General features: G+C 42.0%; 2 protein-coding genes and 1 long non-coding RNA gene across 4 annotated transcripts; 2 read left to right on the top strand and 1 right to left on the bottom strand.

The window, feature by feature from the left end:
- Window positions 1–2,500: 2,500 nt before the first annotated feature.
- Window positions 2,501–13,455, bottom strand: LOC115665697 (nifU-like protein 4, mitochondrial). The gene is made up of 10 exons (XM_056308122.1): window positions 13,345–13,455; window positions 13,118–13,216; window positions 12,854–12,958; window positions 9,419–9,808; window positions 6,413–6,743; window positions 5,772–5,933; window positions 5,491–5,666; window positions 4,207–4,310; window positions 3,978–4,089; window positions 2,501–2,933 (listed from the first exon to the last, which is right to left on the bottom strand). The coding sequence occupies exons 1-10, from the start codon at window positions 13,453–13,455 to the stop codon at window positions 2,865–2,867; spliced, it is 1,659 nt and encodes a 552-aa protein (XP_056164097.1). The 3' UTR covers window positions 2,501–2,864.
- LOC115673352 (uncharacterized) lies at window positions 9,268–13,719 on the top strand. Of its 2 annotated transcripts, none has more exons than XM_056307297.1 (5): window positions 9,268–9,836; window positions 10,446–11,196; window positions 11,599–11,962; window positions 12,838–13,122; window positions 13,340–13,719. In XM_056307297.1, exons 1-4 carry the CDS (start codon window positions 9,575–9,577, stop codon window positions 12,886–12,888), a joined length of 1,428 nt encoding a protein of 475 aa, XP_056163272.1. In that variant the 5' UTR covers window positions 9,268–9,574; the 3' UTR covers window positions 12,889–13,122; window positions 13,340–13,719. The 2 variants fall into 2 exon arrangements, with proteins under 2 accessions (XP_056163272.1, XP_030451357.1); XM_030595497.2 differs by having other exon boundaries at window positions 12,838–13,246.
- Window positions 13,720–14,915: 1,196 nt separating this feature from the next.
- Window positions 14,916–15,897, top strand: LOC130137477 (uncharacterized). The gene is made up of 2 exons (XR_008815906.1): window positions 14,916–15,234; window positions 15,545–15,897. It is a non-coding gene; the product is annotated as an uncharacterized LOC130137477 (long non-coding RNA).
- The last annotated feature ends 475 nt before the right edge of the window (window positions 15,898–16,372 follow it).

Genomic DNA, 16,372 nt, shown 5'->3' with positions numbered 1-16,372 from the left:
GTAAAATGAGCTCAAGGAAGGCTTGATGGTCATTTCCACTTGCTTGTTCGACGTGCAAGTGTTGAGTTGCCTAAGCATTGAAATGGCACGTCTTTGCTAATTTCATTTTTAAATTATTCTGGTCATTATCCGTGCTAATAAATTACCCTTTATTCAATTAATAAAAAAAATAAGGAAACTCCCGATAAGATGGCGATGCATGAGTGGTAAATTGAATATATGTGGATAGATTGCGATCTGTCTTTTTGATATTGACATTCTTTGGACCTTTGTGAAGATTCCCACCACGAAATTTGAAAATTTAGTCTTACTAAACTATGCTTTCCTTCGTTTGCTTATCAAGGTGAATGAATATTAAGTACCTTTCTTTTGACAAATCGAAAAAGGTGAAGGGTATAGAGATATTTCTTCACGTGAAAGTTTAGAGAGCAATGATTAGTTGCAAGGGTTGGTGGCCTTTTGCCTTGAGCTCTAAGGAGGCTCTATGGAGATCCAATCTAGGAGCCTTTTTTTTTGATAGCCACATTTTGCTTGAGCTTCCTCACTAAAGCAACCCCCTCGTGGGATCGCCAAACGAACACGATTCAACTTGTGAGGAAAAATTATTCAAAAAGTTCTAAATTTATTATATAAGGATCCAATTCAGTTCTAGACTTTTTAATTTGGTCGATTTAGTCTTAAAACTTTTGACAATTTATAGTAGTTCTTCTGGAAAACGGAAATCGTTGATGTGGCGATTTAGTCGGCGCTAGTCGTTCCTAACTTCCTACGTGGCACGGCCGAGGACGATCAGCATTGAAGTGGACGATTTTTTCAATTTTCTTAAAAATTTTCGAATTATTTATTTTTTTTCCTATTTCTTTTTTCCTTTTTCCCTATCTCCCAACGCTAGCCAATTGCAAAAATCATCCATGTCAGTATAGGATGGTCGGTGTCCACATAAGCTATTTTCAGCCAAAATTGGCCGGAATGACTACATTGGCAAATCGTCAAAAGATTTAAGATTTAATTGGACAAATTGAAAATTTTGAGATTGAATTAGCCGCCGTACAATAGGTTTAGGACTTTTTGGACAATTATCCTCAACTTATTTTACGGGGACCAAGCCCCTAAAACGAGTGCTATGATGCACCATTAAGGAGTAGGGCTTTGCTTATGAATAACATCGCTCCTAAATCCTCTCCCATTCAATGTGGCGCTAGGATGAGCAAACACAACGAGAAACATTCTCATGTTTTATGAAGGATTCAGAAAAGGAAAATATACTAGGGTGTGTTTGAGTAATTGAATTTTTTGCGAATTAGTTTTCTGGATTTTCTCTCATTCGATTTGCTGAAGATGTAGTTGATGGAAAATCATATACGATCAAAGCAAATAGGCATATTTAAAGTTATGAAAATGAATTCCGTAATCTGAAAAGAGGAAAATATTTTTCTTGAAAAACGATTTTCACGGAAGTATTTTTCTTTATCGTTCAGTTTTTCCCGAAACAAACACACGTTAAGATTTTAGTGGACTAATGTATTGAAATTACTAGGAACCCCAAAAAACAAGGTTTTGGTAAGGTCTATCGTAGTTGTGATGTTTGATAAAACAAAACTCATATAGGGAGGAAACGAATGCCAACGAAAATAAGAAAGTGAGAGGATGGAAGTGACCATATCATGAGGATCTTCAACCTAAAAATAAGAAAGTGATGGGATGAATATGACGACATCGCGAGGATCTTCAAGTGGGTTGAAGCCGGCCGACAAGACTTTTCTATGAGTTGGAAGTTATCACTTTGTCTCTTTTGTTTTTTTGTGCGTTTTCCCATTTGAAAGACGGGTGTTGTTGGAAGTTACTACAATGTAAATCGGAACGAGAGAAATGATTCGCTTACGAAAATTATATCGAACGATATGAATGGGTTCGATTTTTGATCTACTTGGAATTTGTCTTTTAACATCCCCGACTCATGTTATGGGTTCGAGTTTGTCGGCCTAAATCGGCCTATATTATTACTATCTAATTTGATTTTCTCTTAAAAAAGAGAGAGACCAATTCACGCAATTGAAACGTGAAAGCATTTAGCGACTGGATAACATTAAAAAAAATAAAATTGGAAGGGCCCCCCGATAGTTCCTTAGGTGAAGCAAAGAGCTTGGTTAGCACCCCAAGAAACATATGTCTACATTTGATCGTTCCTATTACTATTATTATTTCTTCTTCCCAAACCTTATCCTTCTTAATGCGCTCCTCCATTCGAAATCCTACGTGCTTCGGCGCGCCATGTCGTAAACTACAAAGCGAAAAGGACTTGGTAGAGCGCTTCAACATGACCCACCATAAGGATCACTGTTATCATATGCCTAGTTTTAACCGATCGTCTCCATTTTTCAATTGAATTTTATCCAAGGCATCACATCGGAACGAGACCATTCGCGAGGGACCAAAAAGAAAAAATTAGCACGCGGGATCTGCCGCCACAGCCGCAGAGTCGAGTGACGTAGGATGGAGGAACCGTCAAAAGGGAAGACAAATAAGATTAATAAGAAAGGAGAGATAATCAAAGGGGGGGAAAGAGACACCAATTCTTGGCAACGATTCGATAGTTTCAATCAATTCGTTATCAGAAGCTAATGGAAACAAGTGCTGGAACTGAAAATTAGTACAACCGCTTCCAACTCGTGCACAACAAAACAAGCATCCAGTTCCATGTCACGAGTATACAGGCACGAGCCTCGCCTCACTATGCTCTCAATAATCTTACAGCCATGAGATTAGGATGATTAAATCAGCTACCTTTACTTTACATCGAGCACCAAATACTCTCTGCTCTCATCCCCGGTTTTATAATCAGGACCAGAAAAGACGTATCGAACTTACTCCATTTGCCCCGTTAAAGGTTGCTCTTCATCTTCGGCATCCATATCTTGCTCCACACCTTTGACCTGTGAATGCAATGCAACTACATGAGCAAGCAAAGCAAAAGCAGAATGCAACAGGAAACTACTCTAAACCAAGCAAGAAAACACCATTCGTGCAGTCCAATCATTTTTATGCAGATTATGAAGATGCATAAATTAAGACGTGAAGTAGTCATGTCCTACAAGAAATAAAGCAGACCGCATTACGCCCGTAGGATTAACTGTAATTAACATGAAATAACATCCAAAACATGCGCAATGGTCATCACACATATAGAAAGTGGTCAGAAACATTTTGACACTGATTTTAATGCTTCAGACAGAATTACTGCTTCTATCAAACAAACGGGTCTGTGGCTCTAAAGCGTCAGCATGATGCAAAGAAAGATTTCATCAGCCATTCATTGTTCATCAGACCCAATCGTAAGAAACATTTAGCCCCATTAATACTCAATAATCTAACTCCAGAAAAAGCAAGAAGAGTCTTCAATGAGGATTAACATTGCTACTATCATAATTCAGTTTGCGAATGCCATTTTTCTATGAACAAGATACCATCTCCTATTACCTCTTTTAATCTGTCACAAACTTCCGATTACTTTAGTCACAATATCTAATTTGACATGCAAACAGAAAACCCAAAGGATGAAATGCACGACACAATCCATTCTAATACATTTTCTACTCAACTTCTGACAATTAAGTGATGCCATAGGCTTGGACAGAAAACATGCTCCTAGAAATTCTGAATTCCAGTGTATGCAGTAAGCCAATATAGAGAATTAAGGGAAATTACATAAACCATTCCTTGCATTAACCGGTGAAAGAAGATTCTTAAAGCAAAATTCAGTTTCTCTACTTCGTAAATTTAAGATACTTCCAGTTTCCTGTTTTGCCCTTTACTATGGGTGAGGAAGCTCCCTGTCCTAGATGTTTTATCAGATAGAGGATCCTTACGCGCATGGATCTTCAAATATTCTCATAATCATGGTAAGCATTCTAGGCTCTGAATTCACCCACAAGCACACACTTCACAAACTTAAACATATCCAGAGAAGCATTTCTTACTTCTGGCACATAATGCATCAACATATTTTCAATCCCAGATTTAAGGGTGACCGAAGAGCTAGGACAGCCACTGCATGCCCCTTGCATCCTCAATTTGACTATACCAGTATCCCTGTAAAACACAGATCGCATTATCTCCTTTTGCTGATAGAACCTTACAAACTTATGAAAGTAGTCTGATTTTTTTTTGTAGAAAAGAGAAAAGAAGAGGAAGAGGAGAGAGATATACAGATCAAATCCCCGATACTCGATGTCTCCACCATCATCTTGCACTGCAGGTCGAATGCGAGTCTCCAACAATTCTTTGATCATTGCAACAGTTTCTGAGTCATCCTGCAAAAGGACACAAGGAAAATTTATATAGAATACGAGAAAAAGAATATTATAAGTCACGATAAGTTTAGTAAAGTATTCTATTAAACAAAAAATTCAAGTACATCAGAAATGTACGAGGAGAGAAAGAAGGAAAGAAAAGCCAAAAACAAAGGAAAACATCAGAAGGCTATGAGAAGTCAGAGCAAGATGTCCAAAGCAGGATATAAATTTATAAGTGTTGTGTTCCTTCCAAATGCACCATATTCTTTTTTCCGTATACTATATAATTTGATGGGCAATTACCTCGAAAAAGCTCACGCTAACCTAGACAATTGTAGAACAACTTTGCAAAACACAAGAACATCTAAACTGTTTTTGCAATAAACCTAGATTCATGATACCTTCAAAACATAATCATATCTCTGCTCTGATAGAAATTGCTATCTGAGAGTCTCAAGTGTTCGGACATTGCATTCATAACCACGCAGAAGTTTAAGAAAACAAAAGGCATAAGTAAGATAAAAGAAGCAACCAATGACAAGTAGAAAAGCATTCTTTCTCCAGATATTGTCAAGAAAACAAAATTGGTATTCATAAACAGACACCGAGGGCTGCCATGTATCATGAAACACTTTCTGCAGACACCATATATTTGGTTTTACCATAACAACTGAAATATGATTCTGAATACTAAGACAAGCTATGAACATAGTTTGGAAGAATTCCACATGCTCAAGGATTACCAAATTACCAGTCTTATATACCAGATTGGCCTTTCTAAACCATGTCTGGCTCAACTCTGACTAACACCAATTCCAATGGTACTTGTCTGTGCCTTTGAAAACTCCATATCCTCCCATCTAAGTTTCATGATATTTGGCAAAAATAAACAGAAATCAATCTATCTAACAAGAGGAAGCATTTAAAAAGTGAAAATCTCAACTTATGATCAAAAGGCAGCTAATGATAGGCAGATTTAAATCCACGTCAACACCATCACTGCCCAGACAACCACAGTGGAAAGGAGCATTATCACATTAGCAGACATCATGCTAAAGGGATAAAAAGATCAATATTTGATATCAGAAACAGCAAAAAGATCCCAAAAAACAGAGAAGAATTCCAATAAAACAACAGTTCAGAAGAGACTCTAGAAGGATGCGGAAGAAGGTCCAAACATTATAAACAAACCACATACTTCATGTATAGCTGTGTCCATAGCAGATGCAGTTTGTGAGTCTAGAAATAATGGCTGCCCACAAGAGTAGAAATCCATGACAGCGGCAAAGATTTCAGGTTTGAGAAGATCCCAGGAGGCATCATCGGACTTAGTTACAGTCACAAAATCCGATCCATAAAATACTCGAGTAACTCCTGTATTAAATAGATGAAAAGGCAAATTAATCAGCCTTATTTGGACCATCAAGACCGAAAAATGTTTCCAAAATCACAACCTTTTATGAAGCAAGAGGAGCTAACCGTCAATGCCAAAGAGGGCTTTTGCTAATGGCGAATTCATGGAAGTGCGAGCATTTGGAAAATCTGCGCTGCCAGCTTCCATAACCGGCTTTCCAGGGTAGAACATCAGAGACATCGGATTGGGAGTGGACTGAGTTTGGATGAACATGCTCCTCCTCTGCCCTGTAACAAAGTAGCAGGCAGAATGGAAAAGCTCAACATCATACCTCATCCTCTTTGCGAGGCGTAAAATTCGAAGCATAGTATTCGCCAAAATGATCTTCAAACATTAACTACGTCCCTCCAACTTATGAGGCACCGATGTAACTCGTCTGTCTGTCGCGTATTAGACGATATTCACGACAAAGCTCAGCACATATTGACTAGTGTGACATATAACTGCTAGGGATTATAGGAACTACGCGTATAAATCCATCTCAAAACGATCCCACCAGATAGAGATTCAGGCACAGAAAAATAGACTATCCGAGCAAAGTGATTTCGCGAGCTCAAGCCCAAAAGCTGAATAAGCCGCGCGTTTCAACAAGATGCCCGAACAAACCGAAAACCTATGGCCACAGAGCACGACTCAACGCCGCCCCCATTTCACGGCGGCGAGACCGAACGAGGCGGTTAGATTACGGGGATCGGAGCCGACGAACCTGCGAAGCGGCTCCATTTCTCGGAGAAGAGGGAAGGGCCGGACGCGGCCGGACCGGAGAGCAGCGTCGATCGCCGCAGAGGGGAGGAGCTCGCCGAGGAGGAGGGCGGCGGCGGCGCCGACGGAGACGAGGAGGAGATGAGGCGGCGAGATGCGGAGCGGAAGGAGCACCGTCGTCGGCGGGACAGAGATTGCCCTATCAATCTGCCGAATCCTCGCATCTCTCCCTCTCTCTCTGCAACGACCTGCCTGAGAAATTGGGGGAAGACGAAGGAGGAGGAGGAGGGATGAGGTTCGTCTGCCGTATATATACGCTTCTCTCCTTCGATCTTCTAGCGCCCATTCGCTAACGTGCCGAAAAGCGAAAATTTATGTTCTTTTGTTCCCAGAAATAGTCTGGGAATAGAAATGCGTTTGGTAAACTTTTTATTCCCGGGCATATTTTTGCAAACCGAGAAATAATTTTGGAAGAGAAACAAGAAGTAAAAAAAAGTTACTTCTTGTATCTCGGCACAATTTTGAGAATAAGTTTTTTTCTTTTTTTTCTTTTTTTTTCTTTTCTCCTTTTGGTGTTGTTCTTCTTGGGTTGTGGCCGGTCGCCGGCGACGGTCCCCCCTGCCGGCGAGGGTGAGGGCTGGACCCTCGCCGCCTGGGCGAGGCGGCTCGCCGTCGGTCATGGCGAGGTCGGCCTCGCCGAGATCTGGCGAGGCCGAGCCTCGCCGTCGTGACCCACGGCGAAGCCGACCTTGCCGTCGCGACCCACGGCAAAGCCGACCTCGCCGTGGGTCGCGACGGCCTCACCCAGATCTGGTGAGGCCGAGCCTCGCCGTGGGTCGCGAGGGCGAGGCCGACCTCGCCATGACCGACGGTGAGCCGCCTCGCCCAAGCGGCAAGGGTCCAGCCCTCGCCCTCACCGGCAGGGGGGACCCTCGCCTCCGCCGGCGGCCGGCGAGGGCCGTGACTCCCTCGCTGGCCCTGGGTTGTGGCCGGTCGCCGGCGACCAGCCATGGCCTGGTAAGAAAGAAAAAAAAAATTAAACAATTCAAAATATTATTAATAAAAAGAAATTTGCGTGTAGTTACCAAACGCATTTCTGTTCTTTTTTATTCTAGGAATAGAAATTTTGGACAGTTTACCAAACGCCTTCAAATGCACAGAAATTGTTTCCGGACACAGAATAAAAAAAAATCATTTCTATTCAGAAATAATTCCCGGGCATGGAATGGTTGTCATGCGCACCCCAAGCTCTTGTTTGCAGAACAATCAATTTTCTCTTCGTTTTTCTTTTCGCTTTTGGCCTTTTTTTTCCTTTCTATTTTTCTGATTTTTGGAAAAAGAAAGTTAAGACAATTATATTTCAAATTAGGTTAATACCACGAAAAATCGCAAACTGACACGTAAATTTACCCCAATCTAAGTTTTTGATCACAAAAAACCTTAAACTGGTACGATTGTAATAAATTTATCCCAAACTAAACTGGTAACTTATAACAAATTTACTCTTCGATAGTTTCCGTTAAATTAGATTAATATTACGAAAAATCATAAACTGGTACACCCGTGATAGGCAGACGGTAAAATCCTAAACTGCTATAACCGTCAACTGCCACGTGTCATCCAACTCGACATTTTAACGGTAAAATTTAATGGAAACTAACAAAGAATAAATTTGTCACATGAATCCCAGAAAGATGCGATTACTTAGAACACATGAACTCCACTTCCTAAATAAAAAGAAAGGTATCTAGCAGGTAGATGCTATCGTAGTTAATAATTATAGAAAATAAGATAGCATTTTGATGTGTTGTTTCTTATATATATCGTAGTTATATATATTGTCTATAGTAAACGGTAATCGATAACTAGCTATTATATATTATCGTGATTCTTAACAACATAATAGAACACAAGGTAACATTCATATATATTTTTATTGAGGGTTGATACCATTAAAAATCTCAAATCGGTACATTCGTGCAACATTTATCAAAACTAACTTTCGTAGTTTCGTGCCATTAGAAAATCCCAAACTCATACACTGGTGTCATATGCTACGATGTTATGCGCGAGAGCTCCTTAGAGTTTCGAAAGTTTGTTAAAATTGCTAATCTTTTGTTGACAAGAAAATTATAATTTGGGTACATGTGGTAGGGGTGCGCCATAAAAAATTAGTGTGGGGGTAAGTATGACGCGTGCATATCTATTAGAGATTTTTCTTCATAGAAAATTAGTTCGAGATAAATGCAACGCTTGTCTCGATAGTTCGAGATATATATTTTTTCGGTTAATATCACGAAAAACCCCAAATCAGTACACCAGTGACAAAATTACCCCAAATCAATTTTTTGACCACAAAAAACCCCAAACCGGTACACCCGTGACAAATTTAACCCCCGTTAGTTTCCGTTAAATTTTACCGTTAAATTACTGAATTAAATGATACGTGGCAGTTGACAAGTCTACCAGTTTGGAGTTTTACCCTCCCTTTATCACAAGTGTACCGATTTATGATTTTTCGCGGTATTAATCCAATTTAACGGAAACTAATGAACGGTAAATTTGTCACAAATATACCCGTTTGGGGTTTTTGGAGGTTAAAAGATTAGTTTGGGGTAAATTTGTGATAGATGTACCAGTTTGGAGTTTTTGTTGATCAAAAAAATTAGTTCGGGAAAAATTAGTTCGGAAGATTTTGTGGGATTAACAAATTTTTTTGATTAAGCCCAATTTAGAACATGGGGGCGATGATAGCCGTAGGATGAGATTGAGAATTGAGAGGAGATGATGATTTGACCCGACTCGCGAAGCAAGGGCAAAAAGATAATATTCCCGGCACGTGTGACGGAATATCTGCGCACGCTTTCACCTCCCAGCCCAGCTACACAAGTTTCCCTTTCTTCTTCTTCTTCTTCTTCTTCTTCTCTCTCTCTCTCCAATCGACGCGCTCTCGCACACACCAAGAATCGTCGTCGTCGTCGTCAACAGGACGAGCTCCACAAACCCTAACCCAGCAATTCGCCTCCCGATTCGAGCTTCCATGGACCGTCCGATACCCTCCGCCCCTTCGGTTCCCTGATGCCTCCCCCTCGGCGCTCTGCTGTAAACCCTTAGCGATTTGCCGTTGGTTTATTCCCCTCCGATCGCCCCCGGATTTCCGTCGCCGATGGAGGGCCCCGCGGAGGACGCCGGAGCTCCCGAGTCGTGGGAGGTGGCCGATTTGGACGAGTCCATGAGGCGGCTGTTGCTCTCCTCCAAGGAGCCCAATGTCCACGACCTCGGCGGCGACGGCGGCGGCGGCGGCGGCGGCGGCGGTGGGTCGGCCGCCTCGGCCCCGCCGCATCAGGAGAAGGTCGCGGAGGATGCTCTGGGCCAGGTTGATCAGTTCCTCCGGGAGGCTCTTCAAAATCCTCGGGAGAGGCTCTCCAGTGAGTCGTTGCTTCCCCCCCCCCCCCTTTTTTTTTTTTTTTTTTTTTTAATTCCTTTCTTTTTTTGGGTTTTTAAGCTTCGGTGTAGGGATGAAAGCGTGTTTGTGTGGGGTTTGCTTGTTGAAAGTAATGCATCCTTGATTACGGCTTGTTATATTAGACCTTTTCGTTTTGGTATGTGCGTGCGTGCGTGTGTAATTGTGGCACTTGTTGTGTGGCTCAACTAAATTGTGCTTATTTCCTATAGTGGGGACATGGCTTTGAAACTTTGGCGGAAGCCCAGATGCCCGGGTTGAGTTTGCATATTGTGCACACAGGTCCCCCATCAATGCAGTGTTTTAAACGCTTAGTTATGTGCTCCAGCAATTATTCATAGTCGTGGGCTTTGAACCTTCAAGGATGTTATCTCTGAGTTTTTCAATCGATATGATGTTTGGAGTTTTTGGAGATAATTGATAGACAAAGTGGTATTATCACTTTGTTATTCTTAACCAAGATCTTGTTGGAATATTGGACAAGGATAGTGTGGGGTCTTTCTGTCCTTATTCATATTGATTTTAGCTCCTTCATCTCAATAGTAACAGAGTCTGTCTTCTTTGTCCTTTGCAGTACTACGTATGGAGCAAGATGTGGAGAAATTTATTCGAGATCCAATGCAAAAGCAGATGGAATTTCAGCAGCTGCCTACATCTTATCTACGGCTGGCTGCGCACCGTGTTGCGCAGCATTACGGTTTGCAGTCCATGGTTCTGCTAGACACTAATTTGCCTGATGCCTCGAACTCCCGCATCATTGTTAGCAAGACATCCGAGTGTAGGATTTCCCCAATACGATTGGCAGACATCCCAGTAAATTTACCTTCTCAGGACACTGGTGTCATGAAGGTTGCAATTAAACAGAGACCCCAAAAGCGGTTTCCAAATGCAAATTCGGGTAACTCAAGTTCTATGAAGTCAAACAGTTCCAAGAGTGTGGAGGAAAGAAAAGAGGAGTATAATAGGGCTCGTGCACGGATTTTTAACTCTAACAACTTCAATGCTGGATTGGCTGGGAAACCAGAAAGCGGACCAAGAGAAACTGGACCAAGAGAAACCGGACCAAGAGAAACCGGACCAAGGTTTCAAGATAATTCCCAGCATTGCTCCTTGGCTTTATCCAAGATGGAAGAGAATGCTCTGCCAGGAGTCAATGAAGCAAACATTGTTAGGGGATTGACTGACTCATCTACATCTAGCAGCGGATCAGCTAGAAGCAGAGAAAAGGAACCTATCGGTAGGCAGAAATCCAACAATCGGGTGGCTATATTTCGGGATCGTGAGGTGGACCGGAAGGATCCTGATTATGACAGGAGCTATGACAGGTATGCTGGTTCTAGTCTCAAGTTTCTACGAGGATGTCTGATTTAGTATGTTATGGAAGTTTGTGGCAGACTTGAGACTTCTTCGGTGAGGAAATTAATCAATTTTTAAAGTAATTCCCGCCATATTGTTTTGGTTGGACATAGACAATGGCTTAACTTGAATTGGCAAGTAATCTCTCTAAGATGCAAGCATAAGGACGTTACAATGTCTCCTCTCTAATGCAACTGTTCTTTTCATAGATTGCTCCTCTCTCTACATGTTGTTTGCCATTCTTTTCATGAGTTGAGCTGTTCATTTAGGAGCAGTTTTTGAGCTTTGTTAATGATTAGATTCTTCAATGGTCATTTTACTTTCTCTTGGACCTTGCTAACAAGTTATGTCAAAATGGCTTGTTCCCCCAGGTACATGCAAAGATTTGATCCTGGATTCGGGTTCCCTGGAGGGCCTTACACCGTGCAACCTATGTATACTCCAGCAATAAATTATAACACAGAATTTCCACAGCTTGGATCTAGTCATTGCCCTCAGGTTCCCGCAGAACATCAGCCTCGGCCCCTACCTCAGCATATACCTGGGCCATGGTCTGGATCTTCTAGCGCTGTGGGGATAGGGTATGGGCATCCAGACATGATTGCACCATTCAGTCCAAACCATGTCAGTGCACACTCATCGTCTGCTTATCTGCATTCGTCGCAGTATGCTTGTCAGCGACCTGGCATGCCTTTTGTCCATCCGAATGAACATGTTCATCAACCCTTTACACAGGTATAATTTCGGTGACTGATAGGCCCTAGTTTGCTCCAGCTGAACCATGGTGATTTTTTTATTTGGGTGAGGGGGTGTGTGTTGCTGCCGGTGTGAGTGAGGATAGAAGTGACGGTGTCTCTGCGTCTGCTTTTTGTCAATTAAGATGATATTTTTGTTTTTCAGGGTCAATAAGAGGTTATTCTTGCTGGATCAGGATAATGTTAAGAGTGGAAGTACAGTTCTTAATGTCTCATAATATTCAGTTATGCAAGCAGCCATGCCAGACAATTCATTCCCATATAGCTGTCTTCCCTCTGAAAATATATGGTTGAGATTTGGGATTGATTTTGGTCCAACGGGTTTACCCCTTATAGGAAACTAACGGATGCAACTTTGGCCTTTTATCCTCTTACCTTTGAGATTGACCTGTCTGGTCTGTGGAAATACGAAACCCAAGTTGCAAAGGATGATAGTTCTTTGTGCTTTAGAATTTGATATTCGTTGTCTCTTGGTAAAAAGGCGGTGATAGCTAAAACTTGCTTAACTAAAGAATTATTAGTTATTTTCCGCTACAGTAGATGTGTTCCAATGAAAGGATGTAGGGCCGCAGTGACTATTCTCTCACAAAACCTGAGTTGTTAAGATCCAATAGAAAAGTCGTTTGAAAATGTTGGAACAACTAGAACAACCCTATTTCCGTCTTCTCTTTGTAGCAATTTAGCATAAACTTGTAATTATCATAACCAAAAATCAATGAAGCAACATCAAGCAAAATTTGAAGATGCGATTTCTTAGAACGTTCAAAAAATAAACATGTGGATGTCTTGTTATGATTACTGGTTATGGTCATTTCACATGCATTTTAAATTTGATGATGCTAATCATCGCTGCAGTCTCACCACCAGCAACCTGATGCAAGTTTTGGATTAGCCCGGCCCCGATGAGGGGCTCGGGCCATGCCTGCAATCCTGCTGGCCGGAACTTGAGCTTGAAACTGGGCAGGGCATCAGGGCCCTACGTACATTCAAGTGCAGGATTGCAGGCATAGAGAACCAAGGTGGAATGGAGTGGACGATCATACAGGCATCAGACATTCATCCGCTTCTCCAGCCTTGGTTGTAATAGAGCTTCCAGTGTCTTTAATGACTGGAAGCTTGGCATTTCTTTCGGTCATCGAGGTATGGATGTGTCACCTCGGATCTTTGTGTTGCCCGTTGATGTTGATGGTGACGATGACGGCGACGAAGAGAATAATGATATGGAGTGTATGACCTGCAAATCTAAGCTCTAGATTCAGTCAAAGTAATTTCTCTCTTCTCTTGATCTCGTGATGCTCACTTTGGCTACTGTTATTGGATGTTCCTATGGAAATTCATTGCAACGATTTTTCTTCAGCTGACTTCACTGTGCCAAGAAGAGCCACTGGGTTGCTGGGCTGTCACTGGGTTGTATCTCACTGGAACTGGAAGTAGATGGCCAGATTGGTCTTGGAATGGCTGGTTCACTGTCATCTCTTGGTGCCCTCACTTACCCCTTGTTTGTGGAATTGCCGCAGAGAGCATCGCATTTTCTCTGAATGCAGGTCATGCAGTGTACCTTGTGGTCTGTACAAAAATTGATGGATACCGTATTTACTCAGTATCTAGTTAATTGCAGTGAGCTTTGCGATACTCAGAAACTTTGATGTTTTACGACAGTTTTATGTTAGTCCTTAGAGACCGCTTATTGTCATGTACATTTTCTTATTCCACCTCAAAAGTTACTTCGTGCCGGTATTTGTTTAGTCCATTCTCTTGTAATATGTGAATCTCGTTGGCTTGTTCACCACTGATACTTGTGTACACATCGTCCGTCTGGTTCCCAGCCTATACAAGCGACAAAGCCTTTCTAGGGAGGCGGAGGCAGTCTAATGGTTTAATACCACCCTCCTTGCATTCTCGTAATCACCTTGGTGAGACCTTCCTTGGAGGTCCCGTGTGAACCAAGATAGATATTTTAGCATTGCCAATGTCTCAATGACAACATGATGCATCAATCTATGTCTCAATACATTTCCCCTTTAAGTAAGGCAATAGTGAGTTGGCATTGGCTCGACGAAGTTGTCCGACTCGTGAGATTGTTAACCTTGTCACTGACACATGAAATCGTTGTCGCAGGAGATGATTTCTCGAACTATGCTATTGATGCTTCTTGTTCTTCATATTTCCTGCGCATCTGCTGTTAAGTTGGCAGTTCCACGTGCATTTTCAATTTTCCGTGAAATGATGTCATTTATCTCTCTAGGTCAGGTTCAAGATCTGTTCTTGCTGAGTTCTCCTTGAATTTTCATATGTTCATACATGATGCTCGTGCCTGCACCATCAATAATTAATTAGTGACCGGGTAACATCAAGCTGTGTGATACAAGTGTTGTTCCCATCATAAGGTCATTCAATTTACCGTGAGTAACAATTTTTGCTGGAGTCCTTTCCGTTGATAGAACATGTACATGCCAGATCAGGATGAAGATGTGCCTAGAGAGGTTTTCGCGGCTACCACGATGCGCAGGCTGTAATTCCAAGTTTTTGCCGGTACAGCCTTCATTTTCTTGTCGAAATGGCCGACTTATTTTAGCCAACTTCGGTTTCTTTAGGTCTTTTTCTTGGATTCCTTTCTGTTTCCCTTTCTTTATCTCCTTCCTGGCGAGAAAATACTTGCACATCGAATCGCTTTGGCACATATCCTGGAATGGTGAAATGTGAAACACCCAACTGTGTATGCCCTGGTCACATGGGCAATCCCTCCCACTGTCATCAATTTGGGGCGAAACCCCTCATGCTCACCCTCAGGGGCTTTGCTTTTCCTCTGTGCCATAAGCTTCTTTCACGTGTGACGCTGATGAAAATTTGCCAGTTCTTCACACATGATCTCTCTCTCTCTCTCTCTCTCTCTCTCTCTCTCTCTGCGTGCGCAAGTGTGAATGTGCAAACGGTTATAAGTATGGAGTGCAATCGATGCTCTTCTACAAGAAAAAAGGGCAGACAAAGGGGGCCTTGCACACCATACTCGTTGGCCTTTCTTTTCCCTTTCGATTCGCCTCCTATATATGACCAATACCCAGGTGAACTTCAAGCAACTCAGCCTCCGTTGACAATTTTTTTCCTACCCAAGTCCTCTAGCTACTACTAGGGACTCCACACAGGCCTGCTATAGATTTGTTTGCATTTCTGTTGCGAAACTCGTTTACTTTGTTTCTTCTACTGCGTGAATTGGCAAAACTCGTGTCCGTCTTGCGCCTTTTGATCGGAAAGGTCAGCATTATTGGTAGCGATTTACGTTACCTGCACGGACGCATACCCCGAGTCCGGCCAAATCTTTACTTTCTTTCTACTTATAGCTTCATCTCCCCTAGTTTTGGCAATAATGTGCTTCACCTTTTTTCCAATTTCAAAACGATAAACGATGTAGACCAAATCGGCTTTTTAGTTTTATGTTCTAACCCGGGTTTTCTTAAGTATAAGAAACATTTCTTTTTAGGTAGAGATAATTGTCTGGTACGATCACATAAGTGGATGAGGACTTTGTCTCATATTAATTGTGTGCGTTTGTATGTGATTACAGGGTACGGTGTGGAATAATGGATGAAGAAAACTATAAGCTGTTCTTGAAGAACTGTGCCATCATCCAAGAGAATGAGAGGCTTAGGAAGAGAGGAGAAGAGCTGACCCAAGAGAACCAGGTATTGCTTCAGGAGTTGACGCAGAAGCTCTCCAAGTCCAAGCACACTGACCCTGAGCATGGCTCATCATCTTCCACCGTGAACCAGCCCAACAACAACAGCAACGACGACGACAATAAGAAATAGTCCTCATGGTGAAAGATTTTGTTGTGAACCCATTTGATAACTGATGCATAAACTCAGTAATGTGAACCTAGTTATGAAACAAATATTGATTTTCGAAGTTGTGTTAAAATGCCTGCAAGATGCCCGCGGTGGGCAGTGTCGATAGTGACTTATGACTCATTTTGCTTTCCAAAGATAGACGGTAATGCCGATCAATTGATGCAGGAAGTATGAATTGCGGATTCAAACCCGGAATCGAAAATTGCCGAGGACTGGACGACAACAAAGGGCCTTGACATCCGGGTCTACCGTCCTGGGTCAAAATAACAGTAACCAAACAGTGGTTGTCTCTCCGACCAAATAGAAAGAATAGTGGTTGTCTACTTCAATATGTCATTGGACAAATTCCTCGAACATTCTAGAGCGATTGGTGAATTGAGTTGACGAAACTTTCTCGCATGAGGTCACACTCCAACAAATCGAACAACTCCGGTCAACAATCACAAGGAAAAAAACGAGTAACGAAAGTCTCTCGTGGTTGCGGTCCACAACATCGAATGCCATCTTTCTTTAGGTTAGGAAAAACCTGTCAGGATCTAAGTACA

This window comes from Syzygium oleosum, unplaced genomic scaffold (assembly GCF_021117445.2).
Source record: "Syzygium oleosum isolate NSW1041296 unplaced genomic scaffold, Sole_v2.1 Sole_v2.02, whole genome shotgun sequence".
Classification (NCBI taxonomy): domain Eukaryota; kingdom Viridiplantae; phylum Streptophyta; class Magnoliopsida; order Myrtales; family Myrtaceae; genus Syzygium; species Syzygium oleosum.
The sequence above is the reverse complement of the archived record's forward strand: the minus strand, read 5'-3'. Positions and strand labels throughout refer to the sequence as shown.